This window comes from Alosa alosa, chromosome 16 (genome assembly GCF_017589495.1).
Source record: "Alosa alosa isolate M-15738 ecotype Scorff River chromosome 16, AALO_Geno_1.1, whole genome shotgun sequence".
NCBI lineage: Eukaryota > Metazoa > Chordata > Actinopteri > Clupeiformes > Clupeidae > Alosa > Alosa alosa.
This window is the reverse complement of record NC_063204.1, coordinates 27,573,397-27,589,871: the sequence shown is the minus strand read 5'-3', so window position 1 is coordinate 27,589,871 and position 16,475 is coordinate 27,573,397. Positions and strand designations below refer to the sequence as shown.

At 44.7% G+C, this 16,475-nt stretch overlaps 1 protein-coding gene across 1 annotated transcript in view; it reads right to left on the bottom strand.

Annotated features, from left to right (window-relative positions):
- prex2 (phosphatidylinositol-3,4,5-trisphosphate-dependent Rac exchange factor 2) overlaps positions 1-16,475 on the bottom strand; it is a gene marked incomplete in the record, with an annotated part of 130,928 nt that overhangs the window by 32,477 nt on the left and 81,976 nt on the right. The window contains 6 exon segments of the mRNA XM_048266370.1: positions 7,038-7,243; positions 9,782-9,823; positions 11,178-11,306; positions 14,370-14,460; positions 15,825-15,907; positions 16,243-16,337. Of these exon segments, the coding sequence (XP_048122327.1) occupies positions 7,038-7,243; positions 9,782-9,823; positions 11,178-11,306; positions 14,370-14,460; positions 15,825-15,907; positions 16,243-16,337 (646 nt within the window).

Below are 16,475 nucleotides of genomic sequence, written 5' to 3'. Positions count from 1 at the left end.
CCATCACTGACTGTGGAAACTTTACACTGGACTTCAAGCAACGTGGATTCTGTGCCTCTCCTCTCTTCCTCCAGACTCTGGGACCTTGATTTCCAAAGGAAATGCAAAATTTACTTTCATCAGAGTAAATAACTTTGGACCACTCAGCAGCAGTCCAGTCCTTTTTGTCTTTAGCCCAGATGAGACGCTTCTGACACTGTCTCTTGTTCAAGGGTGGCTTGACACAAAGAATGCAACAGCTGAAACCTATGTCTTGCATACGTCTGTGCGTGGTGGTTCTTGAAGCACTGACTCCAGCTGCAGTCCACTCTGTGAATCTCCCCCACATTCTTGAGTGGGTTTTGTTTCGTCTGTTTGTTTGTTTTGGACAACTGTCAAGTCAGCAGTCTTCCCAATGATTGTGTAGCCTACAGAACTACTGTAGACTGAGAGACCATTTAAAGGCCTTTGCAGGTGTTTTGAGTTAATTAGCTGATTAGAGTGTGGCACCAGGTGTCTTAATATTGAACCTTTTCACAATATTCTAATTTTCTGAGATACTGAATCTGGGGTTTTCATTAGTTGTCAGTGATAATCATCAATATTAAAATAAATAAACACTTGAAATATATCAGTCTGTGTGGAATGAATGCATGCATACATTATACAAGTTTCACTTTTTGAATGGAATTACTGAAATAAATAAACTTTTTCATGATATTCTAATTATATGACCAGCACCTGTAGATGTGCTACATTACTGACACTCTCCCACACACCTATGGCAAGATTCATGATTACTGATGTCTCCACATCAGGTTACAGCAGGTCCCCATTCACCTCACATTATTAGTGATCAAGCTGGTACATGTCCAGTAACATCTGAAGGCTCTCATGGCTTCCCAACACACAGTATTAAAGTGTGAGTCAGAGAGAGAGAGAGGAACTCTTGGCAGAGTAGAGTATTGGTCACACTGACCGTCCACAGCAACATCACAGCAACAAGCCACCGCACACGGTCAACAACTCAGACAGATGAGGGGAGAGTTGATAAGAGGGAGACATAGCTCCTCTCTTCAATGCCAAATGAAGAGGATCCTTTCAGCTGACCAAACTTTCCAAAAAAACGTGTCTGATCCTCAGCAAAGCCGAGGAAACTGGCTTCTTTCAAGAGTCAATAAGCTTTTACGGGAAGTACACAAACAGTGCTATCAGATGCCCTCTGCCAGCTCCAGCCCACACACAGGTGTGGACCATGGCGTAATTAACTGCGGACAAACATCTTCACCCAGAACGCTAATCCCCCCTATGATCCCCCATGATCCGCCTGACCCTGTGGATAAACCACAGCTTGTATAGATTGGAAGTGTCATGAAAACATACATGGTGGCCATCAGCTCGATGAGGAGAGGAAGCGGAGAGAATGAAATATACACAAGGTTTTCTCCTCCCAAGACTAGACCGTAACAGAAGCCACTCCAGATGCTAGAGTTGCTCTGGCCCAGTCCAGATTCGGCTGATGCCTGCGCAGATCTGTTCCACAGACGTGGAGCTATGTGAGGAAATAAATGGAGGTTGAAATGTACACAAACGAGTTCTCTCCATCCAAAATCAAGCTAACAGAACCCACAGAAGCCCAGAAGGACCCAGATGCTGGAGTTGTTCTAGCCCTGATAAGGCTCAGATCTTCACCCATATCCTCAGGACTGTTTCAGGTCACGTCAGTAGGTATGTAGGGTGACAACCAAGAGGATTGAACATACACAACAAAAGGTCCTCCTCCAAATGGCTGTAAAGGCCTATTCACACCAAGAACGATAACTATAACCATAACCATAACGATAAAAGCGTTCACACTGAACAACGATAAACAAAGTCTCTCCTTGTGTTAATGAATGCGACGGTTAAAATTTGATGGGTTCTGATTGGCTATTAGCTTTTTATCGTTATGAAAATCGCTCTGAGTGATCCCCAACGATATCGTTCTTCATGTCGTTATTGTTATAGTTTATGTGTGAACGTCGCCATTCATATTAACAAGAACGATATTTATTTATAGTTATCATTATCGTCCTTGGTGTGAATGGGCCTTAAGACATCACAGAACTCGGGTTGAAAATGGCACTGGTTCTGATATGGCCCTGCTCAGATCTGTGTGGGTCTCTTCTGCTCCAGTGTGAACAGCAATGTGGAGGTGGCCTTGTCTGAAGCTGATGAGGAGATATAAAACAGCTGATCTGGAGTCAGCTGGTAAAAATAACAGACCACAGAGGAGAGAGCACCCACAGGCCTGACCTTACTGTGTATTTTCCTTACTGCACTGTGTGTGTGTCTGTGTGTCTGTGTGAATGTTGTGTGTTGTATGTATGTGGGTGTAGCATGTGATCACATGTGGATGTGTAGAGTGTGTCTTTGCAAATTATGTGTAAGCACTTTGTTTAATGTGTAAGCACTTTTTGTTGTGCGTCTTGTGCTTCGTAGTGCAATGTGGTGGATAGGTCACAGGTTCTCTGTGTTGTGTCCCGCTGGGCCAAGCTGAGTTCAGTTGGGTCATGTCACACTGAGTCACACACACACAGCGCACATGTTAAAGTCGTTTCTGGGCTTTTCTGCTTAGCTGGGCAACTTTGCTCTGTATTTTGGAGTGGCGGTTTGCATTGTGATGTGATGTACTGCCTGCGGGTGGCCCGTTTTGCAGTGTGGTGCTCTGAGCTGTTGTGTTGTGTATGAAGCTAAATTTGTCTCAATAATATTTGTATGTGCAGAGGGTGATCCACAAATATTTCTTGATTTGCATGTGTCTTTTGATATCTACAAATAAAAAAATCATATTTGTAACTCGTATATTGATTTTTACAAATATAGTTGTGCATTTGTAAATAAAATGGCATTTGTAAAACCGAAAATTTCATTTGTGAAATGTGATTCTGCATTTGTGGATCACCAGCACACGCATTCTTCGCTTTCCAAAATTATGTGTTTTTGAGACGTTCTTCGCATAAAAGTCACACAAATCCACATGTAAAAAAAAACATATTTGTAACTTCAAATTGGTTTTCACAATGTAGATGTGTATTTGTAAATGAAATGGCATTTGTAAAACTGAAAATTGCCTTTGTGAAATCTAATTTTGCATTTGTGGATCACCAGCACAGTAGTTTTCGTTTTCGCATTTGTGGATCAGTACACGTGTTTTTGAGACAATCTTTGCGGCAGAGGAGCCACCCAGATCCACAAATAGCCTACCTCTAATTCGCCTGCTGACAGACTTTCTAATCCAGTAGATGGCAGTGTTGTTCTATGGGACTCACACAGAGCTAGCGAACCTAGTTCTTACAGTAAATCTAACAAGTTATGCCTTTTACAACAAGCTTTTTGATGGAAAAGTGGTGTTTAATTTCCATACTTTTTGTTTAGTGAATGCATAAAACCTTCAGTTTGTATGCAAAATCAAGAATTACGATCTTTGAGTTTGTTTATCGTTTCCTAGCAACCAAGGCGTGTTAAAACCAAAGATTCTAGAACAGAGCATAACATGTATTGCAATTTCGTAATGTACAAGAAATGCGGTAGTGCTACCGCATTTCTTGTAGCCTACATTATGAAATTGCAATAAGTTTTAAGCTCTGTTCTAGAATCTTTGGTTTTAACACGCCTTGGTTGCTAGGAACACTTAAAGCCTTGGTTGCTAGGTAACGATAAACAAACTCAAAGGTCGTAATTCTTGATTTCGCTTACAAACTGACGGACACATCTATATTTGTAAAAATAAGAGTTATCATTTATTTGTAGTTATCAAAACACCCATGCAAATCAAGAAATATGTGTGGATCCCCCACTGCGCATATACAAATATTATTGAGACAAATTTAGCTCCATAGTTGTATTTATATGTGTGATATAGTGCTGTGATATAGTGTTGTCTGCTGTTTGTATTGTGATATACTGTAGTGCTGTGTTGTGTTGTCTGCTGTTTGTATTGTGATATACAAGGATACAAGGATACAAGGAAGTTTATGCGTCACATGCATATAGTTACTGGAAGTAAGAAATGCAGTGAAATTATGTCTGGTGTCAGCCCTATTTCTGCATTTATGGGAGTAAAAAAGTGCAGTAGAAGAGGGGTTTAGTAGATTAAGTGGCAAGGGCTGCATAATGGGGGGAGGATTGGGATTGGGGGGCACCAACAAGGGCACACCAAGAGCAACAGGGGCAAGGAAAACTCCTTACCAAGGAAGAAACCTTGGGCAGATCCACGGCTCAAGGGGCTAACCCAACTGCCAGGGGTCTTGGTGTGTGTGTTGGGGGATGACAGGGAGATGGGATAGTGTGCTGTGTATGTGGGGAGAGGGCAGTGTGCAATATGTGTGTTGGAGAAGCTTCCTCATGAGACAATGTGCTGTGTATTGGGGGGAGGGGGGGGGGGCAGTGTGCTGTAAGTATGTTGGGGATGTGTGCTGTGTAGGTAGGGGAGAGGGGGGGGGGGCAGTGTACTGCAAGTATGGTGAAGGGACTTATTATTGCAAGCAGAGTACTGTATGTATGATGTATGTGAGTGATGACAGTGAAGATGTGTGTGTGTGGGGGAGGAGTGGAGCAGTGACTGTGTGTGTGTGTGTGTGTGTGTGTGTGGGTAGGTGGGGGCAGTGTGCTGTAAGTATGTAGAGGATGTGTGTTGGAGAAGAACCTGAAGACAATGTGCTGTGTATGTAGGGAGGGAGGGGGGCAGTGTGCAGCAAGTATGTAGAGGAGGCTTACTGTAGCAAGCAGTGTGCTGTATGTATGTGAGGTGATGACAGTGATGATGTAAGTGTGTGCGTTTTGTGTGTGTGTGTGTTGGGGATGGGGATGGGGGTGGGTGGGGGGCAGAAAGGCTAGGCAATCAAGGACATGGGTAGATAGATGGAGGAGAAATCAAAAAAATAATAAATAAAAAGTTCTATGGAGATGTGCAAAAGTTGGAGAAAGTCAGATATGTGTATGTGTGTGTGTGTATGTGTGTGTGTGTGTGTGCGTGTTTTGACGTGTGATGAAATAAGAAAATAAATAAAAGGTCTGTAGCATAGTGTGTATAGTGTGAATTCAGAGTTGGGAAATGTTTGAGAGTGCTGAGGAGTGAATGAGTGCAAAGTCAGTATAGTGTGAGTTCAGAGTTCTGATGGCCTGGGGATAAAAACTTCTCCTGAGTCTCTCAGTTCTGGCTTTGTGACTACATAGGCGTCTTCTTGATTTCAGCGGTAGGAATAATCCATTGTTAGGATGAGAAGAGTCCTTCAGAATCTTTTGGGCTCTTAGGAGTACTCTTCTGGAATAGATAACTTGTAGAGCAGGGAGTTGAGTTCTTATAGTACGTTCAGCTGAGCGCACTACTCTCTGCAGAGTACTACAATCTCTAACTGTGGAGTTCCCATACCAGGTGATGATGCTACCAGTTAGAACACTCTCAACCGCTGAAGTGTAGAAGGCCTTCATGATACTGTAGTGCTGTGTTGTGTTGTCTGCTGTTTGTATTGTGATATACTGTAGTGTTGTGTTGTCTGCTGTTTGTATTGTGATATACTGTAGTGTTGTGTTGTGTTGTCTGCTGTTTGTATTGTGATATGTAGTATTGTGTGTTGTGCGTTGTGTGTTGTCTGCTGTTTGTATTGTGATATACTGTTGTGTGTTTTGTGTTGTGTGTTGTGTGCTGTGCTGTATGTAATTGTGATGTAGTGGTGTGTCGTATGTTGTTGTGTTGTGTTGTGCTGTATTGTATGTAATTGTGATGTAGTGGTGTGTTGTATGTTGTTGTGTTGTGTTGTGCTGTATTGTATGTAATAGTGATGTAGTGGTGTGTTGTATGTTGTTGTGCGGCCCAGGTTGGATTAATTGCTCTGTGCTCCTGTGCTCATTATGCAAAGATTACAGTTGGGGGGCAAACAGAGAAACAGAGCAACAAAGTGCTATTCTCTGCATAACAAAGTGCTATTTTCTGCATAACAATGACACTCCTGTTCAAAAGCAACCTTCTGTTCGGGTAGCGTTTTCTTCCAGTGCCACCTCATGACTCAGAGGAGATTTAAGGAGATTTCTCTCTTTTCTCTCTCTCATGTTTTTTTCATTTGGCTAATAAACAAAGCAACGGGCAAAGCAGTTCTGCTGCGCCCTGGAGAACTCTCACTAAGAGCGTTTAGCGTGTTGTTAGCTGGAGCACAGCCCTCCTGATGACTCACATGCACCGCAGAATTAATTAGGAGAGGAGAGGAGAGAGAGATGTGGAGAGGAGAGGAGAGAGTGGTGGAGAGGAGAGGAGAGGAGAGGAGAGAGGAGAGATGTGGAGAGGAGAGGAGAGGAGGAGAGAGGGGTGGAGAGGAGAAGAGGAGAAGAGAGTGAAGAGGAGAGATATGGAGAGGAGAGGAGGGGTAAGGAGAGGAGAGAAGAGATATGTAGAGAGGAGAGGAGAGGGGTGGTGAGGAGAGGAGAGATGTGGAGAGGAAGGGACAGGAGAGAAGAGAGGGAGCAGAGGAGTGTGGAGGAGAGGAGAGAAAAGGAGAGGAGTTTAGCGCGGAGCTTACGTTGTTGTGCACCGTGTGGTTCCATGACACAGGAGGAAGAAACTGAACAGAGCTCAGCAGCAGCTGAGACGCCAGATCCTGATTCATTTGGGGATGAGCTTACTGCTGAGTCATGCCTGCTGAGTCAGGTGTGACGCACAGCTCAGAAAAAGTGGAGAAGGGGGGCAGTGTGTGTGTGTGTGTGTGTGCACGTGTGAGAGGAGAATGAAAGATGGAAATAGAGAGAGAGAGACAAAAGCACTCACTAACTGGGAGCTAGGTTAGTGAGACTCACTAAGTTTGAGAGAGAGAGAGAGAGAGAGAGAGAGAGAGAGAATGAATGAATGTGCTGGCTCCAACTGAATTGTGTTTGCGTTATGTGGTTTCAGAGGTGAAGACGCGGCTACTGTTAGTCTTGCTGCAGTTCACAGGTCTTCGAGAGAGAGAGAGAGAGAGAGAGAGAGAGAGAGAGAGAGAGAGAGAGAGAGAGAGAGCACACTAGGCTAGCATGAGCGAGTGACTCACCAGGTTTGGGGAGAGCAGGGACTGGAAGTGGAAGAGCAGACCAGCAGAGGCGATTTGGTCCAGCCAGCGGCGGCTGGCCTCCTGGGCCTCGCTCTCACTGCCCAGCGCCTGGTTGAGCACGGCCAGCAGGTGCTCCGAGAAGGAGCAGACCGATGCCACCAGGCTCTGGCTGAACACCATGTCCCTCCGCAACTGGGCCTCGGAGTCTGGACGAGCAGCAGGAGAGAGATATGAGGCACTTGAGAAAAACACGCACGCATGGATATACAGTACACACAGATACTCTGACTCATGTATACACACACAGATACAGATACACACACACACACACACACACACACACACACACACACACACACAATCACACACAGATACACAGATGAATACATTTACACACAGATACACAGATACATGCACCCCTTATAGACATGGCGTTCATTTGACTACAATCTATCTTCTGTTCTGCTTGTTTTGGTTGTATATGTTTTAAGCCTTTTTTAGTATATTTTTGTTGTTTTTTTGTCTTTATATTTAGATAGGACAGTGAAGAGTGACAGGAAGAGAGTGGGAAAGAGAGAGATGGGGTGGGATTTGGGACATTTTGGAGATTTGAACCCAGGTACCCATGGGCACTTGGCGTAATCATATAATGGTGTTATCAGAAATGTGTTGGTGGGGAAAATTAGAAGGTGCGAAGAAGGTGAGAGAGAGCGAGAGAGAGAGGGAGAGAGAGAGAACAGTTGGTAACACTTTACTTGACAGTATCGACATAAGAGTGACATGACACTGTCATGACACATGACACTGTCATGACACATGAAACCTAACCCTAATCCTAATCTCTAACCCTAATCCTAACCCCAACCCTAATCATAACTCTAAACCCAACCCTAACTTGTTATGACAAAAACCGAATGTCACTTAATAACAGAAGCGTTATGACATAAACGTTTATGATTTGTTTATGACACGTTCATGAGTGTCATGTCACTCTTATGTCGACACTGTCAAGTAAAGTGTAACCGAGCAGTTATTGAGGGAAAGTAAGAGAAGATGATAAGAGGAAGGAGAGAAGAAGAGAAGGGGTGAGATGATGAGTGAAGGTAGGGGAGTGAGGCAGGTCAGTGAAAGCCGTGGTACAGTATGATGGTGAATATGAGAAAGAGGTAGAGAAAGAAAAAGGGAGAGCAGAGGAGGGAGGGAGAGAGGGAGGGATATGAAAGATAGAGAGAGAAATGATAAATGATTGAGAGAGAGAGAGGACAGGACAGAGATGACAAGTGATTGAGAGGTTACATTGAAATAGAGAGAGAGAGTGAGAGACAGGAAGGTGATTTAGGAGACGGGGGCAAAGACAGGATGAGTGTGAAAAAAGAGGTGTTTAGAGATGGAAGGGAGGGAGGGAGATAGAGGGTATGAAAGACAAGATATAGAGAGAGGGGAAAGAATAGTAACAATAAGAAAAAGTAATGGAGAGAAAATAGCCAGTGAGAAGAATGTGAGCAGGAAAAGGAGGAATGGAAAAGGGGAAATGACAAAGTGAGAGGAACAGAGTGAGAGTAAGTGAGCGATGAGGATAAAAACTACATGAATTTAAAAAGTTTTTTTATTTATTACTTTGGAAAAAAATGGTTTCAGAGTTGGTAGTCTCCATCTCTTTAGCTTCGTTTTGGAGTGAAACTCAGAGATAACTCTGTTCTGGTTCTGGCTGTAATAGCTTTAGCCCGCCCAAAATTAAGCACTCTCACTGCTACACAGGTGCACTGATCCAGGAAAAATAATTGGCTGCCATTATTTTATGAAAAATATGTTGAGCAATCTGCTCGTTTTTAAAACGGGTTCGTGAACCTCTCTGGAATTTATAATGCGCTATAATCAAAGTCGACAATTTTTCCCCACAGCTAAATATTATTAACATTCCCCTACCATAACCTTGAGATGTGAAGCATTTTTAATGACATTATGTTTTTCCTTAAGGACATTGCACAGGCTGGCCAGGGTGCCGATCTCGGAGGTAATTTTCCTTGAAGGATCCTGGAATGACTTTCTTGACTGCAGCTATTGCCTTGCTGGCGTAATTAAAGCACATCTGGCCTCATTGACAGTCAATCATTTATTTCCTGGGTCTTTAGAAGTTTCCCCACCGCTCAGCACACAGCCAGAGTTGAGAGGTAGAGAGAGAGGAAGGCCGCAGGATGGCCCGCTTTTTAGCACCTGGTTCAGTGAATGAATGAATATATAAAATATCTTGATAACAGATCATCTGTCAATCAATCAATCAATTAATTAACCAATCAATCAATGTAAGTATCTGTCAATCTATGAATTTCAATTAATCTATATATCTATATCCTACTAATCTATTCATCAGTCTATCAGTCTATTTTCTTGTCTGTCTATCAGTCTCTCCACTGATGCGTGTTTGTGCCTACTGCATGTGTCTGTGTGTCTGGCCACAGAGAGAGTGTGATGAGAAGTGCAACAGACCTGTGTACTGCAGCAGAACAACAGAACAACAGATACACACAGACACACACACACACACACACACACGCATACATACACACACACACAGATGAGAAAGTGTGATAAGAAGTGGACCAGACCTGTGTCCTGCAGGACCACACACACACACACACACACACACACACACACACACACACACACACACACACACACACACACACACACACACACACACACACACACACAGATGAGACAGTGTGATGAGAAGTGAAACAGACCTGTGTACTGCAGCAAGACCAACAGCAGCCGCGTCTTCACCTCTGAAACCACATAACACAAACACACCAATTCAGTTGGAGCCAGCACATTCACTCTCTCTCTATCTCTCTCACACACACACACACATACACACACACACACACACACACACACACACACACACAAACACACACACAGACACACACACACACAAATTCTCTCTCCCCTTAAATCGCTCTCATTCTTTAACAACAGAATTTTTCACACATAAAGCACATCAGCATTTCAGCGTTGTCCAGAAAGGCAAACCGTACACCAAATTGGGTGAGAAACAGTAAAAGTAAACAATTGGAGAAAAGTAAACAATTCTATTCTATTTGACCATTTACTACAGGCATGTGGAGCTCTGGGAAGGTGTCTGGCAGATTTAGAGCCTCACTAAAAAAAAGGCTCGACCGCAGGGCAGGGGTATCCTTAGACACACACACATTTAGAGAAACACTGTAAACACACAGGCGTGTAATATTCCACTGCTTGTTTTTGCTCGAGTTCACCACACATCATTTTGCTTTCCCAGGGGTGTCATATGATTGTTATCATTGTGTGTGTGTGTGAGTGTATATGTGTATGTGTACAGTATGTGTGTGTGTGTGTCTGTCTGTCTGTCTGTCTGTCTGTCTGTCTGTCTGTCTAAGTATGTGTGTGTGTGTGTGTCTGTCTTTCTAAGTGTGTGTGTGTGTGTGTGTGTGTGTGTCTGTCTGTCTGTGTGTGAACTTTTTAGTCTATTCTCACATCAACTAAGTGTCTCCATTTGTTCCTTCCTCCTTCCTTTAATCTGTTTTCTCAGGAAAATAAGGTTCTACTAAGAGTTCCCTGACAAACGCTTAATGGGAACCATTTAGGCAACAAAGAACCAGCCTATGTTTTTGAGGAAAAAATGCAGCAGAGGTCCAAATTATCATGTAAATGAAAATGTCAGTTGGATACATTTGGAGCCAGAAACAACTGGTATGTATAAATAAAATAGTACTTATGCAAATACACACCCAAACACATTCATCAGGTCCTTTGCCGTTTTCTGGGAAGCTACAAGTAGTGATGTTGTCCACATGGGCCATATATTCTGAATCTGACCTATTCCATCTATGACCACTAAAAAAGTAAGCTTACTCGACTTGCCAATGACCAATCTCCCGAGATTTATCGCCTCATTTTCACCTGTCCACTTCCACCATGATTTAATATGTTTTGGCACGACACACCTAGTGAACAAAACACACACACACACACACACACACACACACACACACACACACACTTCCCTCCCCTGTGTCATGTGGCCATGTGGTGTGGTTTGGTTGTTTAGGCTTGGCTGCGCGGCACAGCACGGCTGGCGGGTGTGTTTTGGAAACTGACCTTCGACAAACTTGGCAATGGTCTGCGTGAGGGCCTGGACGCTGCTGGGCAGGTTCCAGGGGTCCTGCTTGACGTGCTGCCGCAGCTTCTTGGTACAGTTCACCCTCGGCTCCATTTCCTGGTGGAACTCTGATCAACGCCACGCCCAAGAAGCAAAAACAGAGAGAGAGAGAGATGGGAGGGAAATATCTGACCATTAGGAGAGGCCAGGCAACAGCTAAAAGAGAAGCAGTTACTCAACAGCAGCTCTAAATGGACTGCTCCATGGACCAAACCGGAATGTGCTCCTAGAGAAACAGACATTTCACATCTCCACCCACCAACTCCACCAACTCCACTTTCGTAATGTCAAGGTCAAGCTGTATAATGTCAAGGTAATGAGTGAAGGGTAGGTTTGTGTACACTACTGGAAGAGATGATCATACCGCAGAGGAAACAGCTTCTGAGGGAACATATTGTACTGCCAATAATAATGGCAAGTAGAACAGGTAAGGGTCTAGCATAGGGAGAGGTGATACAGTGCTGTGTCTGGCCACTAGATGGCATGCCTATGTGTGTGTGTGTGTGTGTGTGTGTGTGTGTGTGTGTGTGTGTGTGTGTGTGTGTGTGTGTGTGTGTGTGTGTGTGTCTATGGGTATCATGCGAGCAGGTGGCAGATGGCACAGACAATGTGGGTTTTCAACAGTTATTCATGCTGCGTTTGCAAAGTGCCAGGGTGTGGACTTGCATGGAATGAGCTCTTTAACACAAACAAACATGCATGTGCACATGCAGACACACACACACACACACACACACACACACACACACACACAGACACACACACACACACACACACACACACACACACACAAATGTCACACACATACATATCCATCTGGATCCTGAGCAGTGTGCTGTGAGGCCTTTGATGTCTAATTTAATTATCACGCTGAACTCCGCAATATTTCTTTTTAACTTACGTTTCTAACAGATAAATTACGACACACTTATTGCTTAGTACAAGTAAGTCAAACAACATCCTCAGGATATGTTTCCAACATTATTATTCCACTCATACTGAGGCCAATAATCAGTGCAGCATCCTAACCAGGTGTCTGTAATCGACTCTTCCTGGCATGATGCACAGGACCAACTGTCATTTGAATTTATTTCAGGGTGCAGTAGGAAGGGGAGGGGTTCAAATGAGTTCAACGAGTATAAACGGTCCAGCCAATGAGAAGAAGCTTGTGCTTCTGAGAGATAGGAACTCTGCTATTTATCCTAGTGAGGTTATTTAGTGATGCAGTGCTCGGCTAAGGGATAAGGGCTCTACATATTTAATTGTGTGGGGAGCATCAGTGCTGTGCTGTGAGGGTGAGTTTTAATTCACTCTGCCTAACTACTTCAGCAGCTGGTTTTGTGACACACTCCCTCCCACACACACACATACACACACACACACACACACACACACACGTCAGGGTGGGGTTGTGGGGGCATGGGGGAACTCAAAAACCGCCAAGAGGGCTTTGAAGCGGCACATGACGTCTTGAGCGGAGTGTTTAGTGTGGCGCGGGGATTAAGTTAGCGCAACATGGGACGGATCAAAACCGTAATCTGCACCATCTCCTCACGGCAGCGGATCTAATAATGTTGACGTGCAAGCGCTGAGCTTGCAACACTCTGCCGAGTTGAGTTTCTGCAAAAAAAAAAAAGGGGGAAAGGAATGCCACTCGGACCACACAAGCTGTCCTCAGGAGCGCCGAGTCACCACTAGAGCCTCACTTAGCGCTTATCGCTAAACGTCTCAGCCAGGGCCCACGTCCTATCTTTCCAACGCTCCAAAGAACAATGGCCCCTCTCTGACTGCACGACCCTGTGGGTTACCTTGAACCGGGAACGCGGTGCGAAACGTTGCTTTTGCCTTTTATGTCAACGTTCTAATCTCCACGGCGCGGAGCTGAGTCAGGGAGATGGGCTCTGCCCGCTGGCGCACTCTCACACAGCCGCGGAGGAAGTGGCGGGCTCCGGCCTGGAAATATTTGTTCTGATTGTTTTCCTACGGCGATAATTTTATCAGACATTACATCCAATGACCTCACGCCCAGATCGGCCAGCAAACAAGAGGTACTCTAGGCAGCGTTTGGTTTACAGTGAGCCTTGAGATGACTGGCTGGCCTTAAAGCATCAAGGCCCAAACTTGCACACAATCTTTCTTTTGAGTGTATAATGCACTTAAGTGGTTGATGGTTTTATCATGTAAGAAGCTAATAATAGCCTCCATATAGTAGTAATGTAGCTTAGAAACAAATTATTAGTGTGTTTTACCTGAGGATATTATAAAGTTTTTTTTTTCCCCCATCACCCCTAGATAACCATTTGGAGTGATTTCAAGCCAATCCTCTAGGCTTCTCCACCCGTGTCTGTCTCTGTCTCTCTCTCTCTTTCTCTCTGTCTCTCTCTCTCTCTCTCTGTCTCCAGCTGATAGGTGTGGCCTATAGTGAAGGCCAGACTACAGGAAGTGCTCCCTGCGGCTCTGGGCCCTGGCGCGCAGCTGGAAGGAGACCACTTCCTCTTGTCCTCCCGGCTCCACCCCTACCTCACCCTCCATCTCTCTCTCTATCTCTCCTTCCCTCCCTCGCTCCCTCCCCAGACAGGAAACAAAGGCCTTGTTGGCCTGCAGTATTTCTCTTTTTTTCTCTCTCCACTGCGCTCTTGTGTAGAGGAGGATGCCGGGGCACCGAGCACCAAAGCCAGAAGTCTGGACGCTGGCCAGTGTTATCTCCCCTCTCCATGGCCCTCGGTGAGGAAGCAGCACCAGCAGCCAACTCAGCCACACACTCACCCATACACACTCTACGTCTACACACACTCTACCCGGGGCAACAGAGCCAGATGATGGACCAAGGGGATTTTGACACACATACTGTACACATGCACAAGGACACACAGAAAATCAGCTCCAGGATCTAACAGTGCCACATCCGAAACAGCTCTGCCACCAGGTTTGTAATGAAGTGCAGTGTTTGATGACAGGAAGTATAAAGTAAAAGAGTAATCATATACTCATAATCTGCAATGCATGAACTACTATACCCATCACAGTGACTCATTGGCCACTCAATGGTCACTGTTATAAGACATATGCCTATAATTGCTGTGTCATAACAAGGTATTTTTCTCATATTATTCCACATGGTGAATCATTACCTTGTAGTCCTCGGTTCGGGGTGAAGCACTTTGTTTGCTCGAAGGCCTTGGCGACAACGGCTCCTTTCAGCAAGCTGGTTATTGACTCAACCTGTAGAGTCAGAGCGATAGACTAAGCAACGGATAAATGCAAGCATAGTGTGTGCTGTCGCTTCACTATAGTGTGCCCAGATGAGCTAAGATTAGTTAAATCCAAGAGTTGATTTGAATTGAACCATTATGAATTTACCATTTCATTTGTAAAACTGACAAGAAGGATGCAGCAAAATGAACTAGAGCTTTCCCTGATCAGGTTGCTTTTGGCTCCAAAACACACGCACGCACACACACACACACACACACACACACACACACACACACACACACACACACACACACACACACACACACACACTATGTAAACAAAGCTGGAGGAAGCTGGCTGGCCCTTAAACAAAACAGCAGGAAACATCCAGAGAAGCGCTACGCTGTGGTGGCATGTCCTGCATTTTTCTCCTCCAGTTCACTGGCGGTCAAGATTTCTGAGGCGCAAGTCAACTTACGGAGAATTCGGCACTGGGCAAACAAAGCCTACGGGGTGACTGCCCAGGAAGCAGAGATACTGATAAAAACTGAGCCTGTATGTGTTCTTTTTTTAAGGACCTTTAGAAAAGGCTCCCTGCTTAACTGACAGTACTGTCAGATTAAATGGCTTGTGAGCTATGCGTTTCAGGAAATGATTGAACATATCATGGGCATGCACATATAGAGAGGTAGTTTTTGGAAGACATGTCCCTCCAATCACCAAATATGAATTTGCTTAATATAGATTTCTGATCAGAATACGATCTGTGAGCTCCAAGCTACTATATATATACAAATATATTGGAAAGCTGATTGTGTTTTGGATGCTTATCATATTACCAACTCCCTGGTGCTAATGACCACATATCTGCCAGGTTCCTACCCCAGCAGGCCCCATAGTCCCCTAGGAAGAGCAGTCATACAGTCACGCCCAGGCTTTCCCAGGGCGACAGCAGAGGCCGGCTTTACCATGCCATAGGTTTGGTATGTTTGGCTTTGGTCAAGACCTGAGCGCCATGTGTCATGTTAAATGACAGAGGGGTGAAAGGTCAAAGAAGCCACTAAAAGTGGCTATACATCATTATGACAGAGGCCTTCTGCAGCAAATAGGGACTGTCACCATATTGTGATTTAGGCCTATTTTCAGTATCGGAAATCAACAAAATGTTTGAAAGATTTACACCAGAGTGCTGATTTTGTTTGTGGGTGGATCAGTTTACATTTGTGCATGCAAGTATATGAGTGGGTTGCATCTCATTCCCTGCCTTCAGGGCCCCACAGTGTGTGTGTTTGTGTGTGTTAGTGTAAGTGTGTCTGTGTGTGTGGGGTGTCTGCCGATATGATTACCAGTGGATTTCTCCCCACGAACGGGAACCCCACCCAGACACACACCTGGCTGAACAGATGCTCGAGAAACCCATGGAGCTTCTTCTGCTTGTCGTGGGAGATCCACACACTGGCCGGCATCTCGTCCCCTGCGGCACAAACACACAGACAGACACAGATGACCGCCAGCACAGACCCGCCTGCAGTCACACTAATGACAAGCACTTAGGCTCCACCGAGAGCTCTGCAGCCAACTTAGACACTCAAACGTCAGGGCACAGCTAGTGCTGAAGAGACAGCTACAGTCCTTGAATCTATCAACTTTGTATAAGTATATATACTCTTTTGATCCCGTGAGGGAAATTTGGTCTCTGCATTTATCCCAATCCATGAATTAGTGAAACACACTCAGCACACAGTGAACACACAGTGAGGTGACACACACACACACACACACACACATCCACTCTAAGTGTGCTCTCACCTGAGTCCATCTCGTCGCTGTGCACATACGAGCTGCAATGGCTACTGCAGATGCTGGTGAAGGAGGCAATGGAGTTCCTGTTGCTGTTGCAGTCACTGCAATGACACATCAGTCGTATGTATTGAAACAGCATGGCTAAAAAAATATTTTTTTGTATACATGAGTGTACAATACAGTAAGTAATGTGTACTGTATGTATTATAACGATGCATCCATCTTGACTTAGCCAGAAG